The sequence below is a fragment of the Heterocephalus glaber genome, unplaced genomic scaffold, assembly GCF_053883595.1.
Source record: "Heterocephalus glaber isolate CG9 unplaced genomic scaffold, H.glaber_assembly_v1.0 deba00001428, whole genome shotgun sequence".
NCBI classification, from domain to species: Eukaryota; Metazoa; Chordata; class Mammalia; order Rodentia; family Bathyergidae; genus Heterocephalus; species Heterocephalus glaber.
In genome coordinates, this window is record NW_028258293.1 from 32,441,159 (window position 1) to 32,462,532 (window position 21,374).

The 21,374-nt window shown below is 37.9% G+C and overlaps 1 protein-coding gene and 2 pseudogenes across 3 annotated transcripts in view; 2 read left to right on the top strand and 1 right to left on the bottom strand.

Moving 5' to 3' along the window:
• The window catches only part of Ints4 (integrator complex subunit 4), a 117,066-nt gene that overhangs the window by 65,479 nt on the left and 30,213 nt on the right, over nucleotides 1–21,374 (bottom strand). For all 3 annotated transcript variants that reach the window (XM_087211337.1, XM_087211340.1, XM_087211339.1), the window contains exons 5-10: nucleotides 17,461–17,646; nucleotides 16,116–16,166; nucleotides 14,408–14,496; nucleotides 13,440–13,560; nucleotides 6,803–6,874; nucleotides 4,631–4,805 (exon numbers count right to left, since the gene is read on the bottom strand). In XM_087211337.1, the coding sequence (XP_087067463.1) occupies nucleotides 4,631–4,805; nucleotides 6,803–6,874; nucleotides 13,440–13,560; nucleotides 14,408–14,496; nucleotides 16,116–16,166; nucleotides 17,461–17,646 (694 nt within the window). The remainder of the gene's footprint in view (nucleotides 1–4,630; nucleotides 4,806–6,802; nucleotides 6,875–13,439; nucleotides 13,561–14,407; nucleotides 14,497–16,115; nucleotides 16,167–17,460; nucleotides 17,647–21,374) is intronic.
• On the top strand, nucleotides 5,053–5,176 carry LOC147828068 (U2 spliceosomal RNA; annotated as a pseudogene).
• Nucleotides 18,278–19,136, top strand: LOC106008138 (non-selective voltage-gated ion channel VDAC2 pseudogene; annotated as a pseudogene).

The following is a 21,374-nucleotide window of genomic DNA, read 5'->3' on the forward strand; positions in this document are numbered from 1 at the left end:
CACCAACCTGGAAGGTGACCATGAATAATGTTAACAGTAAAGCCACTAAACCAGGAAGCCCTTCATTCATTCACTAATAAATGTCTCCTGAACACACTATGCCAGCCCTGTACTAAGAGAGAGAAGACAGGGATGAGAGTAAGATACAGATAACGGTCACAAAACTTCCACATGTTGTGGTTTTGTTCCAACAACATGTTTTTTGTGGTTCCCAAATGGCTCTGCAACAAAATGTACAGCTTAGGGGCCAGAGATGTAGCTCAGTGGTGCTGCTCCTGCCAGGCAAGGGCAAGGTCCTGAGTACCAAAAACAAAAACAAAAACAAACAAACAAAATGTACAGCTTAAAAAGAACAACTAAAATTATAGTTAAAACTCACAAATATAATTTGTTCTTTGTGTAAGAAAGTTTTCATGGACAAATTAAAAGTAGTTTACTACATTACAGGGAGATGATTCAGGTTTTTCTTAATAATTATAAATTTTTCCTTTTCATCAGAAGAGAGGGATTTTTTTTCATAATATGATTTAAACATGAAATTGCTAATAGTTATAAAGCAAGTCAGAGATAAACCCAAGCACATTAACTGCTGGCTCTTCTTCCCAGGATTTTATCCGTTACACCATACTGACTCATCTTTGCAAGTCCATCAAGGGAATCACAGAGGAAATTCTGTCCAACAGGAGGTAATTAGCATGACCTGAGCTGATGCAATTTGAAGGAGAAGCAAAAAACCCTGGAGTTTTTACTCTACTTGTACAGCCTGGCTAAAGGTAAGTAATTTTCAACTGGACTATTAGGAATGTCAGAAACACTTCTTCAGAATTTAGGGCAGAGAAAAAGAATCTGCTATACTAATGGGGAAAAAGAAAAACCGATCCTGTCTTAGCTACCTACTAGCTTTGTACTTAGTATGAAGATACAAAGATGAACAAGATTGTCTCCCAATACTGACTCCCAACATCATTAATAGGAAATACTGGGGGAAAAAGTTTCATCTGTACTAAACAAGAAGGTTTATTTTCCTAGTCATTATTGCCTAAATAATAGACAATATTATTGCCTCAGCCTCCCAGAGTGCTGGGAATACAGATGTGTACCACCATGCCCAGCAAAAAACTACTTTTCAAAAATAATACTCTTGCCCTTCTAAGTTTTATTCTGATAACTTTGTATGCACATTGTTAACACCTTCATTCTAGCTCTGTCTTGCACACAAATTTACTCTAAAATTTGGAAGACCAACATTACTTCCCCAAATCTGTCACCCTCATTGAAAATGAGGAAGCTGGAGTCAACCATCACAAAGCAGTGACCTTCTATAATCTATGTGATACAGACAGCATCTTGTAATGGAAATTACAAGAGCTTTACTGAACTTTTATTACTGGCCAAGAAGGAATAATGAGGATTAGTTTAATCTTACAGGGTAAGACATAGGCAAAATACAGTCATGGATCATTTAATAACAAAGGTATATTCTGAAAAAATGCATCATTAGGCAATTATGTCACTGTCCAAATATCACAGAGTGTACTTACACAGACTTAGACAGTATAGATCAATTACTTGACATGCCCGCTTGATGTTATCAAGAGACACAGTTAACATAAGACGTATGAGGCTGCTGCTGGCGAAACACAGCATACTACTGCTTCTCAGCCTTTTGGCTAAGATCAACTGCAAAACCCGGCACACTTTTTAACTTATTTAGTAAGTACAAAGAGTATGCATTAAAATACTGATAAAAAGAACAGTACAGTAAAAACATAAAACTAGTAATGCACTTATTATCAAGTATAATGTACTGTATATAATGGATGTGCTGTACTTTTATATGACACACAGTACAGTATGTCTCTTTTTTTTTTGGTACTGGGGATCGAACTTGGGACCTTGCGCTTGCAAGGCAGGCACCGGAACCATTGAGCTAAATCCCTGGCCCCAGCGTGCCTCTTTATATCAGCATCACCACAAACATGTGAGTAATGTGTTATGATACCATGATGGCTATAATGTACTAGGAGACCAGAATTTTTCAGTCCCATTATAATCTTATGGGATATAATAACAACACACCCTGCTGTTGATCAAAATATTGTGATCCAGCATATGACTGAATATGAAGCAACTGTATTCCAGACTTTCAACATCAGGCAATGAAGGACAGTAAAACCTGAGAGACAGGGGCCGGGTATGTAGCTCAGCAATGCAGTGCCTACCTGGCAAGTGCAAGGCCCTGAGTTCGATTCCCAGTACAAAAAAAGAAAAAAACCTGAGAAACAGGACCTAAATGAATTGAACTCTATGATTACACCAGTTTTTTCAGAGGTTTCAGATTGCAGATCTCTCTGAATTGAGAAGGCAGAGGTATGAGTTGGGGGAGAGGGGGAGCAGACAAGCAATCTGGCTAGAATTCATGTGGGAAAGCATGAAAAAGTAGAGAACTGAACCTGACAGAGGATGGGAAGGATGTAAGTGGGACCCTCAAGTCTTCAGCTGAGTTCTGATGTATGCGGAAATGGAGACCTGGAAAACAACCAACCAAAGGGGGAAACAACCCCTAGCACTCACACAGGACTTCTAATAGTTTGTTTGGAAGTTTTGCTTCAGTAGTGCAGAAAAATAAGCCCTTGCCTAAATGCTGCTCCGGTCCTGCCAAAGAACCTTAAAAATAAGACCTCAGCAAAATGCTTTCCAGAGCAAAGCACAAGAGTATATATAGAACTAAGACAATATTCAATACCAAATAAAGTAAAATTCACAATGGCTAGCTAGCATCCAATAAAAAAACTAACTCAAATATAAAGAAGCAGGATAATATAATTCATACTAAGGAGAAAAATCAATCAAAACCAACCTAGAAATCACACAAATAATAGGCTTAATAGACAAGGAGAGTAGCTCAGTCAGTGCAAAGACCCTGAGTTTAATCCCAGTATCACAAAAAAAGAAAAAAAAAACTAGTGAACTCAAAGATGAAGCAATAAATACTACCTGAAATGAAACATAAAGAAAGCAAAAAAAGAAACAAAAAAGCATGGAGCATTGGAAAGGATAAGCTTCAAGACCCTAAAGTAACTGCAACCCCTAAAGGGTTATGGGATCAAAATCTACTTAGGCGATGGAATGAAAAAACATTTTTCCAAATGTGATAAAAACTATAAACTGATCCAGGAAGCTCAACAAACTAAGCATAGCAAACATGAAGAAAACTACTAGGTGTGATCAAAATACACAGTGAATGTTTAAATAAAATATAAGTGTATTTACAAGGTGTGATAAAAATACGGTGAATGCTGCCGCTGAGCCCCATCCAAAGACAGGATGGTAAAAACATTACAATGTGTCCCCATCCATTTTATTCCTGGATCTGGCACTGTGTGACTTCTGGTTCTTCCAAAAAGTCAAAATGGACCATAAAAGAAAAACATTTTAAATCCATTCAGGATCTAGAGGTAGCCACAACAGTGAAACTAAAGACACTCACGAAAGAGGACTTCCAGAATTGCTTCAGAAAGTGACAAGAATGATGGAATAAGTATAGAAAGCAAAGGGGATTATTTTGAGGGAGATTAATGTCAATATGTCTTTTATTGTAAAAAAATTTTTTTTAATTGCTGTTTTTGGCGGGGGCGGGGGGGGGGTACTGGGGATCCAACTCGGAACCTTGCACTTGCAAAGCAGACAGCAGTACCACTGAGTTAAATCCCTGGCCCATAAAAAAAATTTTTAAACAATCACTGCATTTTTTTATTATACTCCATACACCAAGACATATAATCAAGTTGCTTAAAACCAGTTATAAAGAGAAAATTCTAACAGCAACCTGAGGAAAAAAAAGATACAGTGACAGAAGCCTTCTCAAAGAAAACTATGGAGCAACATCTTTAAAGACTTGGGGAAGCTGGGCATCGTGGCGCACGCCTGTAATCTCAGCATGCAGGAGGCTGAGGCAGGAAGATTGCCGCAAGTTCAAGGCCAGGCTGAGCTACATAGTGAGTTCAAAGCCAGCCTGCACTACAAAGTAAGACCCTGTTTCAAAAAAACAAAAATAAATAACTAAATAAAGGAACGAATGAATGACTGGGAGGAAAAATCATTATCAATCGAAAATTCTACTCCCACAAAATTATCTTTCCAATATGAAAGCAAAAGAAAATTTTTATCAGTCATATAATGGCTGTCTGATCAGACACACTTGGGTTTAAATCTTCCTTCTGTCTCTTATGACCTGGGTGACTAAGAACAAGTTACTGTTTTTATTAATATATTTTACTACTAAGTGGTTACTATAAATAGGTCATGTGTTATGCCAAGTGCTTCAGGTACATAGAACCTCATCAATTCTCACAGTTCAGAAAGACACTTATTATCCCCATTTTATGGAAATACTGGAATTTAAATCTACACTGACTAAATTCCAAGCCCATGCTCTTCACCACTGTATCATACTATTTATTTGGCCTCACCCTCTTCTGTTTGTAAAATAAAAATCATCATAGGTATTTCACTGAATGACCATAAGGACTAAATTAGACAGCACGTTTCCTCCCTGATGCAATGCCTGACAGAGTAGTCACGAAGTAAATGGGTGCTATTATTACAGTATTAGTACAATCATACTTACCATACATCTCATCTTCCAACCCATGAACAAAGGCTCCACAAGCTCCTGACTGAATCAAGTTCACAGCCCCTGTATCTATTTCTTCCTTGGGAGCATCATCTCCCCACTTCCTGCCACTGGAGAACTCCCCTGAACTGTAAAGTTCCTTGGCACGCTCATGTGCAGTACGTTTCCTCTGTAGAAGACAACAACAATTACCACTTGCAGGAGGCTCTTGAGGGACCACTAAGGTGTACCTTGAGAATAAGAGAACATAGGAAATAAAACTGTTCTCTAAGAGTTACACTTTTAAAAAATTACTCAATAGTTCAGAGCAGAGACATGCAAATTCAACTTAAAATGAGATAAAAGGCTCACAAGTTTGCAATATTTTTCAGTATCCTAATGAAAGGGAGTAGAGATAGCTATAGAATGTGTTGATCATCGCTTCTCGGCCTTTTGGCTAAGATCAAGTGTAGAATGTGTTGATCAGCAGGTGGTTATGTTTGCCATAAGAACAATATAGGAAAGGGAGCACAAGTGAAGCAAACAATAGCAGTACCCTTCCAAACACTATCTTAGGCACACAATACACTGATAAGTTTTTTTATTTCATTAGAATTCTAAAGTCTCTCCATGGCAAACTGTGTTCTATTTGAACAACACAGTGTTCATCTTCTAGTAAGTTCACTTTCCACAGATTACCTAAGGGAGAATCTAGTGGTCAACAAAAATAAATATCCAGTAACTTGACAATTATGGTTCTTGTCTTAAATGAATAAACTAGCATTCTGCCCACCTCTTTTTTTTTTTTTGGAGATAGGGTCTCACTATGTAGTTCAGGCTGGCCTTGAACTTGTTGCACTCCTCCTGCCTCAGCCTCCTGAGTGCTGGCATTATAGGCGGGTGCACCAAGCCCAGAATATGTCCACCTCTTCTGAATCTTCTCAGTGTGAGCCCGTAACTCATGGCTGATCACCTCAGAGGCTTTGATGAGACAGGTACCTGACACTAAAAGGATGCAGGGCCATATCTGACACCCATCCCTCCCCATTTACCATTAGCATTTCCATCTTTACACATCCACCAAAGCATATCAAGGGGGAAAAAATCCCACTTAAGTAATGCTCTCAAATCAAGGCAACGCCCTTTAGGATTGCCATATGGCAATGTCTCATAAAGCAGAGAAGTCAACTATTGACCATTTTGAAGAATTTATCTTATGGCATAACTCATAACTAGAAAAAAGCTAATATGTATGAATTTGATACTCTATATGATTTACAATAGCAGAAAAATCAAAATATAGTGAAAGAGCTAAAAAATGGCATACCTACTTAAAATATTATGCAATCCTTTGTAAAAAATGTTAAGTATGGAGTTGTTGTAATAGAAAAAAGTGCAGGGCCGGGGATTTAGCTCAGTGGTTTCGCCGCCTGCTGTGCAAGCGCAAGGACCCGAGTTCGATCCCTGGTACTAAAAAAAAACAAAAAGAAAAAAGTGCATAATATAGTGATAAATGTAAAAATAGGCTGTAAAATTATCTGTATATAATGATTCAATGTTTAAAACATACATAAGAAAATGAACTGGAAGAAATATACTAGAATGACCAAAGTCATATTAGAGTAGTGGGAATATGGTAAATTGTTTCCCCCCTTCCTCCAACAAAAAATTCTATAACTCTTCATTATCACTTTTATAATTTAAAAAATTAAGGCACTGACAATGAATGCACTTTTAATTTTCTTAGTCATATTTGGTCCTGCCAACCATGTTAGAGAACTGTTAAGTCAAAGCCTATAGACTTTCCACCGAAGCATTTAGTTACTGTTCAAAGAGAGGATTTACACTCACTCTTCACTGGAAACTGCTGTTGAAAAAGAATCCTAACAGGTAAAATCATCTCACAAAATGAAATCAGACCTTTGTTGCTTCTAGTAAAAAGAAAGTTAATCTTGCTGTTCTTTGTAAAACATGACTTGTGTAAAATATTAAATTACGATATAAAATTCAATGAAGAAGCTTGTAAAATTTGATTCAAGTTGCTAAGATTTAAATTAATGTAATCTAATAACCCCACATTAATATAACAAATGCATGGGCAGCTAAATTAAATCAGCATAACTCAGTATACTGCTACACTGATATTGGTTATAGTACCCAGTTTAAACAACAAAGAATTCAAATTACCCTCAGATCTGACATCAGTTTCTTATCAAGGGTCTGCTCCAAGAAATGAGAACTGACTTGTTCCATAGAGCCCTGTAAAAAGAAAGAATCCAGAGCATATTAAACAACTTCTATGTTTTGAATATTATCTTAATATTCAAAGTCTGCAACCAACTTAAATGCATAGAAAAGATGTCTGTGGCTTCCAAATCATCAGGAATATCATTTTTTTAAAAAACAGCAAAACCATCAACCATTGCTGCTAACACCTAAACAGAGCTTACTGTGAGCCAGGTACTTCTTGAAGAGCCTTTAAAAAATACACACACACACCAACACACACACACATACACACTCAATCTTCATGATGGCCCTATGAGGTAAATATTATTAGTAGTACTATTTTACTTAGCAATCATTCAGTTATATGCCCACAGATACTAGGAACAGAAATACAAAGATAAAAATGCACCAACTCAAATCAGAAACACTTAACCTGCTGGAAGATAAACCATGTAAAACTCTTGAAGTCTTAGGCCTATGCAAGAACTTTCTGAACAAAACCCCAATTGCACAGCAAATAGTTCCAAGAATCAACAAATGGGATCATATCCAATTAAAAAGCTTCTGTACAGCAAAAGAAACAACTAATAAGAGTGAAAAGACAACCTACAGAATGGAAAAAAAATCTTTGCTAGTGATCTAGAATAAAGAACTCAAAAATATTAGACCCCCTCTAAAATAAAAACACCCAATCAAAAAATATCCAAGGAAGGGCTGGGTAGGCTCAGTGGTTCCACCGCCTGCCTCGCAAGCCCATGATCCTAAGTTCAATCCCCAGTACCAAAAAAAAAACAAAACAAAAAAAAATCCAAGGAAAATAGACACTTCACAGAAGTACAAATGGCCGATAAACACATGAAGAATGCTCAACATCACTAGCCATTAGAAAACTGCAAATTAAAGCAACACTGAGATTCTATTTTACCCCAGACAGATTGGCCATCATCAAGAAATCAAATAACAAATGCTGGAGATGGGCTGGGATTTAGCTCAGTAGCATCAAGCCTGCCTCGAAAGCACAAGGTCCTGAGTTCGATCCCCGGCACCAACACAAAAACAAAACAAAACAAAACAAAAAATACATCTGGGCTGGGATTTAGCTCAGTGGCATCATGCCTGCCTCGAAAGCACAAGGTCCTGAGTTTGATCCCTGGCACCAAAACAAAAACAAAACAAAACAAATGCTGGAGACAATACAGGGAAAAAGGAACCCTTCTACATTACACTGTGGGTGGGAATGTAAACTAGTACAACCACTATGGAAATCAGTAAGGAGACTCCTCAAAACACTAAACTAAAACTTCCATTTGACCCAGCTATTCCTCTTCTAGGTATCTTCCCCAAAGAGTTAAAGACATATTACAGTGATACATGCACACCCATGTTTATAGCACCACAATTCATAAGTGCTAACTCTTAGAAGTGGCTTATATGTCTATCAATAGATGAACGGATAAAGAAAATGTGATATTCACACAAAATAGAACACCACTCTGCCATAAAGATAAAGAGTCATCTGTGGGACAATGGATGTGCCTTAAGACTATAATGTTAAGTGAAATAAATCAGACACACTAGCTAAATTTTTCTTTAGTAATACCACCATTTGTAATTGGCTTTTTTGTTTTTTTTGGTACTGGGAATCGACTCAGGACCTTGTACTTTCAAGGCAGGCGATGGCACCACTGAGCTAAATACCTGGCCCTAGTAAATGGCTTTTTAAGGGGCACTTCCTCTCCCCACCAAAGAATAAAAGTTCCAATGATGCGGCATTAAGTTGGTCCACCAATAGTTCCCAATGCCCTCCAATGCCTTCAGCTGAGCTCTCTCCCATTTCAGTAACAAAGAGGAGATACTATTCAAATTTGGGCCTCAAACAATTACATATCACTTGCAATAAATTTTCTAAGAGTAGCTAAAGCTTTCTTTATCTTTTTCTTGTTCTTTGTTTCTTTCTTTCTACAGTACTGGGAATTGAACCCAAGGCCTTCTCACTGAGCTACATCCCCAGCTCAGTTTTTATTTTGAGACAAGGTCTCACTAAGTTGCCAAGGATGTTCTTAAAATTCTGATCCTTTTGCTTCAGCCTGAAATTACAGGCATGGCCCACTGCAGTCAACTAAGGTTTGTTGGTTTTGTTTTGTTTTGTTTTCTTGAGACAGGGTCTCCCTATGTAGCTCAGGCTGGCTTCAAACGCATGATCCTCCTGCCTCAACCTCCTGAGTATAAACTTTCCATTTTAAATTCACAAATGGCAAGAGCCTACTGGAAAATGGTGAGATTACCTAAATTAATGTCGAATCAGCAGAAATGGAAAAGATAGATTTAGACATCAAGGGGGTAGAACTAATATGACCTGATGATTTAATGGATAAAAGATAAAAAAATAATTCCTGCCAGGTGTGGTGGTGCATACCTATAATCCTAGCACTCAGGAGGCTGAGGCAGGAAGATTCTCACAAGTTCGAGGCCAGCCTGGGCTACATAGTGAATTCAGGCCAGGCTAAACTACATATGAAAGAAGGGAAAGAAGGGAATGGAATTAATATGAGAAAATGAAAAAATGGAAACAAAGTCTTTGTAAATAGGGAGGGATGGAGGGATTGAAGGGAGGGCAGGGGAAAGGGGAAAAAAATAAGAACCAAGAGAGTATGTAGAGGTGCATAAAAATAAATAAATAAATAAATAAACAAACTACATATGAGACCCTGTCCCAAAAAAAAAAAAAAAAAAAAGGAATGTCTAAATTTCTCTAGTCTATGACTTAGTAGATAATAGCATCATTAGTGAAAATATAAGAAAAGCAGATATGATCCAGAAGGCTTTGGGTTTCATCATTAAATGCAGCAATCAGTAGAGCATCTACATTCTTGTCCATATGTACATTCTTGTACATATTTCAATCAAGACAAATCTATTCAAAGAAAGACGGTGCCTCTCTAATTTCACTACTACCACTACTTAGCGACCTAAATTTATAACAGTAAGAAAATTGTTTCACTGGAGAACTTTATTAGTTGTCTGTGAAACAAGCTATTTAACAAACCAATAACAAATATACTTTCAGAACAAAAACTGTTCCATTAATATAAACAACATTATGCACTCTTTCTTTATTCTAGTTTTAAGGTTTCTAACTTCTACCTAATTAGGTAATTAAAGGAGAAGCAGAACAACTAAAATGGATTAGTACTTGGGTATAAAGCTGCCACTAAATAGGACAGCTGAATTTGCCTCAGGAAAAGCCAGTCCTTGGCAAATTCACAGGCACAGAAGCCTACAACAGCCTGAAACTATTACAACTTATAAGGTCAAAAACTCTGGATATCTATAAAAATGGCTTAACTTAATTGAATAAGAGAAATTCAACACTCTAAGAGAAAAATCATTGAACTAAAGACCACATCCTAGACAGACTGTCAATACAGGGCCCGGGATTTAGCTCAGTGGTTCTGCCACCTGGCTCGCAAGCGCAGGGACCCGAGTTCAATCCCCGGTACCAAAGGCAGAGAAAAGCTTTCAAATTCACCTACAAAGCCAGCAAAACATTTGCAAATGAAATTTGTATCTGTACTTTAAAAATATAAACAAAAAATCATGAGAATGTCAATACAAGGCTTAATTTCAAAGTCACGACTGTATTCTAAATAGTTGCATGGATCTACTAGAAATCAAAATTCTTTGTCCCTCTAGGGCAATTATAAATGACCAAAAGCCAATCTCTTTCACATGGTTTTGAATTTTCTGATACAACCTACACCTGAATTTTTTCATCCTGCTATAAGATAAGAATGGAAACTATTCTCTTTTGTGTGCATGTGCAAAATAGACTTAAGTCTAACACCTTATTGTTTCACTGAAGTTATTACAGAACCTGTTTTCTCCTCTCCTCTTAAGCTTTATCTTGTCACACATCCCTCATGAGGAACATTCATCCCCCTGCTACCTACTGCCTGCAGTTTAGCATGATATTGTAGTTTAGGATATTAGTATACACCACCTGTACTGCCGGGCCGGGCATTTAGCTCAGTGGTGCTGCCACCTGCTTCACAAGCCCAAGGTCCTGAGTTCAATCCCCAGTACCAAAAAAAAAGGTGAGGGCCGGGGAGTTAGTTCAGTGGTGATGCCGCCTGCCTCACAAGCACAAGGTCTTGAGTTCAATCCCCATTACCAAAAAAACCCAAAAAACAAAACAAAACTGTACTGCTTCTATCTTTCTGCTCATATATTTTCTTTCCCTACTGTTCTGCCTAACCCATTCTAACCCATCAACACTCAGTTTGGAAATCCCCCCACCAAGAACCCTCCTGTGGTTGTAGTTGGTGGTCTTCCTATGGCTACCAGGTACTGTATTCACTGATTACCTATCTCAGGCTACCAGACTATCAAGCCTTCAGAACACAGGCTGTGCTCAGTATTCACGGATTCACTGAACATGGGATCTAAAGCTCATATATAATTCACCTAATCACATATGTAGTTCACTAATCATAGTTTCAGCTACAGGAGAGCTGGAGCAGGATAGCCAAACTCTTAGGATGCACAGAGGAACTTGTAAACCAGTAGGAACCTAACTGCCCAAACACTGCTCCAATGTGTAACTGGATGGACCCGCACTAGAAAGGGATTCTGTATGGGCTTCAGATCATGAGGTCTAAAGTCTTAATCTGTCATCTACTACCTACATGGCCTTGGACAAATTACATCACTTTTCTAAATCTGTTTTCTTACCTATAAAATGAGTACTATATCTACCTCAAACAGTTGAAAAGGATTAAAAATTACTTAGAAATAGTATGTCTATGTATGTATGAATGTATGCATATAGAAATGTATACTCTCCATATAAGAAAATGTGGAGAGGGTGACTTAAAAAGCCTCATTTAGTAAACTACCAAGTCTATTAATATTACTAGCAAGATTAGATTGTAATTCCTTTTTTTTTTGGCTGGTGTTGGAGATTGAACCCAAGGCTTGGTGCATGTTAGACAAGCACTGCACCACTAAATTATATCCCTAGCCCTATTAATTACTACTAAATATAAGCATAACTGCTTATATAATTTGGAGCTGTTCAGATTTTAAATCATTAAATTATAACATGAAGTACCTGACTCAAGCTAGTCATCCAAGTAGAAATCCTTTCAATCCTTTCAATTCATTATTCATACATCATTATTTAAATGAAATTTAAATCCAACAGAGTACAAAATTGTGAATAATTCTGCCTTAAGGATTACTTTTCTAAATTGCTACCGAAGTGAAGATATAGAATTAAATTGTATCTTTAAAACATCTTCCCTTCCCTCACAAAGTTCATAGCAGATGCTCAGCTACTTCAGTAGCAGATGCCGAATGAAAGAATGATTGTTCTGAATTGTAAAACATTCATGTTGGAGATATAGCTTAGTGGTAGAACTTATGCTTAACATACACAAGGCCCTGGGTTCAATCCCCAGCACCGAAAACTAAAACCATTCAGAAACCACACAGTTTAAATCCAAAACAAAATCAATGACAGCTAACTTATTTAAACTCTGTATTATTTTAGGCAAAAAAATATAATCTATAGCAGGAAATACTGAAATCAACCATATATATTCCTTATTATCCCATGAAAATGATTCACATATGTTTCAGTAGTTAACCCATACATACTGGTCATAGGACTAAAACTATCACTGGATCTATGTCTAGTACAATCAGGTCAAAATCATTCAGCCAACAATTTTACTAAGAGTGGCAGAGCTAGGGCCCCTCAAAGGGGAAATGTTCAAAAACAATCTCAGGTTTTCTTCCTTTCACACATACAAATTTTTATACACGCTCATATATATGTATATACCATAATCCTCCTCTTTACCTAGTATAGTACTTTACAATTTACAAACATTTTCATAGTTTCTAATTTGCGCATCATAATCACCCTATGAGGTGGACATGAGGGATATTACAGCTCCACTTAACAAATGAGGAAACTAAGTTTAAGATCAAGTGACATGTCCAAATTAATATACATAAGGTGACTATCAAGCACTCTTTCTATTATAAGATAATTTTATTCACTTTGTTTTTTTAATGTGCCATGAATCCTTGAAGGCAAGACAGAAAGAAAGTATCAGGCTAAGAGTCAAAAGATTAGGATCTAAATCTCATTTTATAACCTTCTATCTATACAAGCAGAATAATTTACTTAATTTCTCAGAACCTTAGTTTTCTCATCTGGAAAATGGAGATGACAGCATCTATATTAAAGGGTTACTATGAAGAGTAAATGAGAAAATGTACGTAAAGGGCATCCTTGTGAAATATTTAAGCTATAACAGGTCCTTAGTAAATGGAAGCAACTATTTTTATAATTTTTCTTTTCCTCTAGGTCTTGGCTATTTCATATGGCTAACAAGGTTAAACAGGATTATCTATGAGGTTATTCCCACTCTAAAAAGACTATTTCTCTACATGAAAGTAAGATATTTCTTTTTGTATTAAATTCTGGAGCTTCTAAATATGACTCACACCTGATTCTATCTGTAGTTTCCAAAAATGTTTGAAAAACTAAACAGGTAACACATTCACTAGAGACAGTATAACTTACCAATAGCTTTGCAGCTTGAACTCGAACCACCCAGGAACCATCACTGACCATGTGACAGATTTTTCCAAATGCATCATCAACTAAGCGAATTTCTTCATTAGAGGAAGGGATGGGGACAATGCTAAAAGGGAAGAAACCATATATGGCAGAACATGAGCCTAAGGCTGAGAATGACCAATGAAAATTGATACACAAGGGAATGACAATGGAATTGCTCAAATCTTAAAATGATGCAACAAGTTCCAGCATAAATAAATCACTCTGGGAGTACGAACGAACTCTTTTAGTTGCACTACAAATTCTCAGTGTGTTAAATAAAGTGTATAACTTCCTGAAAAGTTCAGATATTTATGAAGAAATCAAGAACCTGGGGCTGGGAGTGTAGCTCAGTGATATATCACATGCCTCATGTGTCAGCATAGTAAAAAAAAAAAAAAATCAAGCAAAAATTAATTACCACAGTATTTTATAGACTTCAGTTTATTATCTCCTGTAATTGAACTGTTACTAATGTAGATCTCAGAGTACATCAATATAAAAGATACTTGCAAATATGTTTCCAAAAGAGGCACTTTCCAATTAGGTTGTGTGTATTGTGTGTGCATACACACGTGCTTAAGTCCTTAAAAAGCTACACATGGAGTCTATTCTTATATGTAGGTTTATTATTTCATTCTGGTTTTCAGATTTTGGAAGACAGTTTAATGAAAAGGACCAGACATCCTAATTTCCAGAGCCTGTGTTTTTTTCCCCTAGGCCACACTGCTTTCCGGAAATCTAATTAACACTCCTTCTCTGGAGATGGCTATTTGCATGGTGGAGGGAGAGAAAAATGGCTAGGCAATGAGGGGCAGGGATGTAGCTCAATGGCACTGCACCTGCCTGGCAAGCACAAGGTCCTGAGTCCAATCCCTGGTACCAAGAAAAAAAATGGCTCAGCAATGAACAAAACTTATACCCACACTGACCTTTCAGGATATAGCTGACTGACAACCCAGATAAGCTGGACTGCAGCACTGCGCACTTGCTCGTAGTCATCAGAGAGCAACTTACATGCCTGTAAAGAAGGATTCCAAAAGTCTATCAGTTCTGTGTCTTCCCAGGAGATGTTCAAACTGCTTTCAAAATGAAGATTTGGGTGACTAGATAAGGATATCAACCAAAACACTTATGGGTGGTTTTAACTTGAAGCTAAAGAATTCTTGGCCTCTGTCAGCTACTCTCGGAGTATTCTGAGTATGCACCCTCCTACCCCATATCTGAAAGCAGAATTGCAGACTAACAGACATCTAGAATTGCATCAAGCCCAGCAAACCCCATTGGCAGCCCACAGAATTGATCTCACAGATGCAATCACCAAGCATGGTTTTCTTCGCCTGTCCATAAAACCAAAACACATTTCTGTTCATTTTGGTTTGAAATCACTGGGCTATTTCAACCTATTCACTCTTCCTGGGTATCCCCATGTCCCCTAGATAGTGATGGCTCCAAATATCTACCTCCAGCTCAGATTTCTCCTGAGCACCGGACCTTTATAACTATCTATGGCCTGGAACTCTCTTCACGAATGTCCCACCAACCTTTCAAACTCAGTATAACCTAAACTGAACTCCTCATGGAACCAAATTCTACCATATACTGTATCTCAATTCCACTACTATCACTCCATCTTCACTCTTTTGAGGCCCTTAACTTTGCTTGTCTACGATACTAATACAGTCTTCTGTCACCAAGCATCCAAATTAGCTGACTTTTCTTTCCTCTCAGTCCTTACTCTTCAAATATCCTTTAATTATTTGGCTTCCCACATCATTTTTCTATTAGGAGAAAAAGTGATAGTCACACAAACACAAGCAGTCTGGACCATTCTACTTCATCTTGTGAAAGAATAAATTGGGTTTACAAGTCACAGAAGATTGGTAAACTATAGTCTTCCCTTGAGAAATAAAATTACTACCAGTAAGCTAACAAAACCTGATCTCTAGGCATGAGTTTGGATTACCTATCACTAGATTCACTCAATTATTATACTAGATTATCTATCACTAGATTCATTTAATTAGTCTCTTAAAAATACTACCTTCTGGGCTGGGGATTTAGCTCAGTGGTTCCAGCACCTGCCTCACAAGCACAAGGTCCTAAGTTCGATCCTCGGTACCAAAAAAAAAGAAAAAAAAAAACTACCTTCTAAGGCCTTTTGGCCAGGCTGCTAATCAGCTTTTCCACAACTTCATTATGGTATTCTTTACAATACTAGTACAGTCACATGACATCTTTTCATATAATCCCATAGTCATGGTCACTTCCTGCAGAAAAACTAGTTTATGAAGTGTGCTGCCCAAAGCTGACTTCACGTATGGCCCAAAAAGAGAGAGATCCGACTACAACTTTTTTTTTTTTTTCTAATCACTATGCTTTCCTTCAGGCCACTGGCAGCCCACAGTATTGCTACAATCCTCCTAAAAATCTTTTTCACATGTATTAGTGCTATTCAATTATATATCTCACATTTTTTTCCTGAAAAGTATGCTTTGGGTATGATGCACATTCATCCCCATTAATGTGGCCACTGCTGTTCAGCTAAAATCCTTATGTTTTCAAATTCAGAGAACCCATGTGGCCCCCCCTGCAACTTCATGATACCTCCGCCCCTCCAACAAAAATCAATTAAAGTACCTGATTATAAACGGTTTGGTGTAATTTCAGTCCTCTTTCATGGAGCTGCAACTACATAATGAACATATACAGTTTTAAGTATTTGTGAAAAAAAATCAGTTTTTCCAAAGTCTCCCCATGATCTCAGATATTCTTCCACATTACAGCATACTAATATAGTACCTCTTAGTCAGAATCAGTGTTATAAAGATACTTGGTCAAAGACTTCCAGTGTAAGTATCCAAGCATTTAATAAATCTAACTAAATCTAATGCAGGCTATCCCAAATGTATAAGAAAATATATGAAATAGTGGCAAGAAAGATAAAGAAAAAAAAGAGGACTGGGATTGTAGCCAAGCAGTAAAAACGACTGCCTTGCATGACAAGGCCCTGAATTCGAGCTACAGAACTGAAGGGAAAACAAAAAAGGCTAAAGGTGGTGTATGTCTATAATCTCAGCACTTGAGAGCCTGAGGTAGGGGGATCATGAGTTTGAGGCCAGCCTGGAACCTTGTTTCTAAAAACAAAAATAAAAACAAAAAAGACCAAGAAACAAATTGTTAAATGGTTATGATCACCTTCTCCAAAATAGCACCCTCTTCTGGTACATATCTGAAACATGTAAGGTCCAACCAATATCTATACCAAGTCACATCCCTCCTCATTGGGAACTGAGACCTAGAGGAGGAATTTGACTTGGTATGATATTATAAAAGGTATATAGCCAGGTGTGGTGGTGTACATCTGTAATTATAGCATTCTGAGAGGCTGAGGGAAAGGGTAGCAAATTTAAACCCAGCCTGAGCAATTTTAGTGAGACCCTATCTCAAAATAAAAAATAAAAAGGGCTGAGGATATAGCTCAGTGTAAAGGCTCTGGTTTCAATTCCCAGTTCTGGATGGGGGGGGGGGGCGGGGGGGATACAGCTTATACATCTGTCAGTGATACAGAAGAAAGCAACCAGAGAAAGCATACTTGCTATACAAGAACACATGTCTGACAGTTCTGTGAGGCCACCACCAACATCTTAAAAGTATGCACCAGGTGCACGCTGGGGGATTCAGAATGTATCCAAGATAGCCCTAGCCATAAACTTTTTTAAAAAATGCACCACCAGTAGTGACACATGCTTGTGGTCCCAGCTATTGAGGAGGCTGAGGCAGGAGGATCACTTGAGAGCCAAGATGCTCAGGGGCCACCCTGGACAACAGAGCAAGATCTCGTCTCCTAAAAAAAAAAAAAAGAAAGAAAGAAAGGAAGGAAGGAAAGAAAGAAAGAAAGAAAGAAAGAAAGAAAGAAAGAAAGAAAGAAAGAAAGAAAGAAAGAAAGAAAACTGTCCCAATTAGTTTCCATAATCATGTTTACCATGGCTTTAATAGCTGCTGTTCGGACCCGTGGATCTTGGTCACTGAAATAATCCCCTATAATCTTCTGGACATCTCTGGCAGTTAGGCCTTCTGCATCTTTTGTGACATTTTTCTCCAAAGAGCCAAGATTGCCAAGTAATTGCAGGCATTTATTTCTTACACCATGAGAAGTATCTGTCAGGTGCTATAAAAAAAAAAGAAGAAACAAAAGGACCTGATTAAGTTACCCTTTAAAACAAACAAAAATACAGAAACAATTTTAGGGATGATTTCAATCACCATTTCTCACTAGTTTGTCTAGCATCATGTAGCTTGAATAGTCATCTTTCCAAAAACCAAGAATCTTCAGAAAACAAGAATCTCATTTTCCCCCTAATGGTATTTCCAACAGAAAGCACTTGGCTTTTTATAGACTAGGTACTTTAAAATCTGTCTCTGGGCTGGAGATGCAGGTCACTGGTAGAGCACTTGACTAGCATTTTACGAGGACAGGGTTCAATCTGTAGCATGTATGTATGCACACACAATACACACATGGTGTCCCTGGATTACAAGGTAGGAGGTATGATCAAAAATATATGGTGAATGTTTAATTTTATTCCTTTACTTCCCCCTCCAACCACTGCAGCTGCAGCCCAATCCCAACCAAGCCAAGAGGCCTCAGCTGCAAGTTAAGCGACAGCAACAGCATCAGTACCCCTCAGGAGATCACCAGGTAACTTCTTCGAGTGGCCTCACCAATGTCACCCCACAGACCTCCACACACCCAATATGTATTTCTGTTATACACTGACTTTGGCAAAGACACCAGAAATGTTTTCAACAAAGGATTTAGCTTTGGGTCAATGAAACTGGATGTGAAGACAAAGTAATGCAGTGATGTGGAACTGGCAACATCTGGTTCATCTAATACTGGTAAAGTTAATGGGACCTTGGAGGCCAAATAGAAATGATGTGAGTATGGTCTGACTTTCACAGAAAGACGGAATACTGATAACACTCTGAGAACAGAAATCACAATTGAAGACCAGATTTGTCAAGGTACCGTCTCACCAAACACGGGAAAGAAAAGTGATAAAATCAAGTTCTCGTGTAAGAGGGAGGGAGTAAACCTTGACTGTGATGTTGTCTTGATTTTACTGCACCCAGAAGCCATGGTTTGGCTGTCTGGTTATGAGCAGTAGCTGCTGGGTACCAGATAAATTTTGTCAGTCCCAAATCAAAGCTGATAAGCAGCCCCTCGCAGGGGGCTACAGGACTGAGGACTTCAAGCTACACACTAATGTCAATGATGGGAAAAAACCTGGAGCATCGATTTATCAGAAAGTATGTGAAGATTCTGACATTTCAGTAAGCCTTGCTTGGACACTGGGTACCAAGAGCAATCATTTTAGCATTGCAGCTAAATAGCTGTTGGATCCTATTGCTTCCATTTCTGCAAAGGTCAATAGCTAGTTTAATTGGAGTGCATTATACTAGACTCTGAGGCCTGGTGAGATGCTTACATTGTCTGCTCTCTGGTAGACAGGCAAAGCATTAATGCTGGAGGCCACAAACTTGGGCTTGCCCTGGAATTGAAGGCTTAACCCAGCTAAAAGAAATCTCTGGGGATGAATATCAGAAGATTTTGCCTTAATATATTTTCATTCTGACCAACAAGTATTTAACCACTCCCCTAACAAGGTGATCAAACAAAGGATGATCTAAACAAGACCCATATATTAAACATTTAGACAGTTACTTGTTAGCTGGTTTCTAGTTGAACTGATTATCAAGTTACCAATGACTATAATACCATGACTACAGTTATGCTATCACCTACACATCATTTAAATGTATTTAACTGCTAAAATATATTACCCACCAATAATGAAAAAGACCTTTATAAAAACTGAAAAAATTATTACAGTAAAAGACACATTGCTGGGCTGGGGATTTAGCTCAGTGGTTCCTCCACCTGCCTTGCAAGCGCAAGGTTCCGAGTTCGATCTCCAGCACCAAAAAAGAAAAGACACATTGCTGTTATTCCCCCTTAAAATGGTCTCTCTTGGGCTGGAGATTTAGCTCAGTGGCGCTGCCAAGTGCAAAGTCCTGAGTTGGATCCCTGGTACCGAGAAGAAAAAAAAAGAATGCAAAATGGTCTCTCTTGTTTCAAATACACTTATTCCATCATTCTTGCCACTTTCTAAAGCAGTTCTGAAGGTCTTCTTTCATGAATGTCTTTAGTTGTGCTATCGTGGCTGCCTTGATATCCTGAATCTATTGAAAATGTTTACCCTCCATGGTCACCTTGACCTTGAGAGAGGCTAGAAGACACAGTGCCAGCCAGATCCAGTGAATAAGGTAGATGAGGACATACCAGAATGTTTTTATGAGCCTGACTTTTCACTGGATGACACTTAGAAGCAGCATTTTTGTATTTTAATCATACCCCGTACATATACTAATGGAAAAGGACTTCCAGACTATTTCAGAAAGTGGCACGAGCTGGCCATGGTGGGGCATGCCTATAATCCCAGCACTCAGGAAGCTGAGGCAGGAGGAGTCACCGCAAGTTTGAGGCCAGCCTGAACTACACAGCAAGACCCTGTCTCAAAAAACTAAAAAAGGACTGCTGCGCAAGCGCAAGGACCCGAGTTCGATCGCCGGTACCAAAAAAAAAAAAAAAACTAAAAAAGGAAAAAGAAGAAAGTGACAAGAATGATGAGAATTATATTTGAAACAAAGAGGAATATTTTAAGGGGGATTAATGGCAATGTGTCTTTTACTAGAGTTCACTGTAATACATTTTTTTAATTTAAACATTCACTGTACATTGGATTTGCTAACAAATTTCAAAATAAGATAAAAACATACAGTTTTGAAAGTCTTAATATCTATATAGGAATATGCAAAAGTCTTAAATGTACAGCCCCCAAAATTTTCACAAAGTGAAAATACATATTTGGGGATTTAGCTCAGTGGTTTCTCTGCCTGCTGCGCAAGCACAAGGACCCGAGTTCGATCCTCGATACCAAGAAAAAAAGAAAACACATATAACAAACATCTAAATGAAGAAATGAAACATTATCAATACTTCAGAAACAGTCCTCATGCCTCCTTCCAGCAAAAACCCACTACCATCATCACCAAAAATGGTCACAAAGATTCTAACACATATTCATCTGTCTATTTCTATACTTTATAAGGGGTTACACTAAAAACTATGAATCTTTCTCGTAATGAGTATGTCAGCTATCTCCATTCTTTGACTATTTGCAGGCCAGGGATTTAGCTCAGTGGTTCCACCGCCTGCCTCGCAAGTGCGGGGTCCCAAGTTCGATCCCCAGTACCAAAAAAAAAAAAAAAAATTCCCACAGTCTTTGACTATTTGAATAATGCTACTATGATTATTCTTGTACATGGATTTTAAGATACATGTCTCCTTTTTTGTTGGTTACACACCTAGGAGTGGAACTGCTGGTTCACAGCACATGCATATACAGTATTCAGCTCAAGAAGAAACAGCCAAATAATTTTGCACAGTGGTTGCGCTAATTTTCATCCACTAGTGCTGCTTAAGTCTTCTACTTGTGCCACATCCTTGTCAACACTTAGTACTAACAATATTTTTCATTTTAGCTGCTCTCACCAGCATTTTAAGTAAAGTACCAGTAATCTCTCTCATACCTAGTCCACTAAAATAAGCAGCATAAGGCAGTCACAGGGACTAAAAGTACTTTGGGAAAAAAAATGAGGTTATGTACGAGATGATGAAATAGTGAACTCTGGCTTTCAAATCTTTCTGTGACTGAGACCCACAGTAAGAAATATACATTATACTGCAACATAGTACATACATAAAAGTATATATAGAAAATTTAACAAAACAGTTCCTTGCCCTTTCATCTTGTGATATACCCATTATTTGTA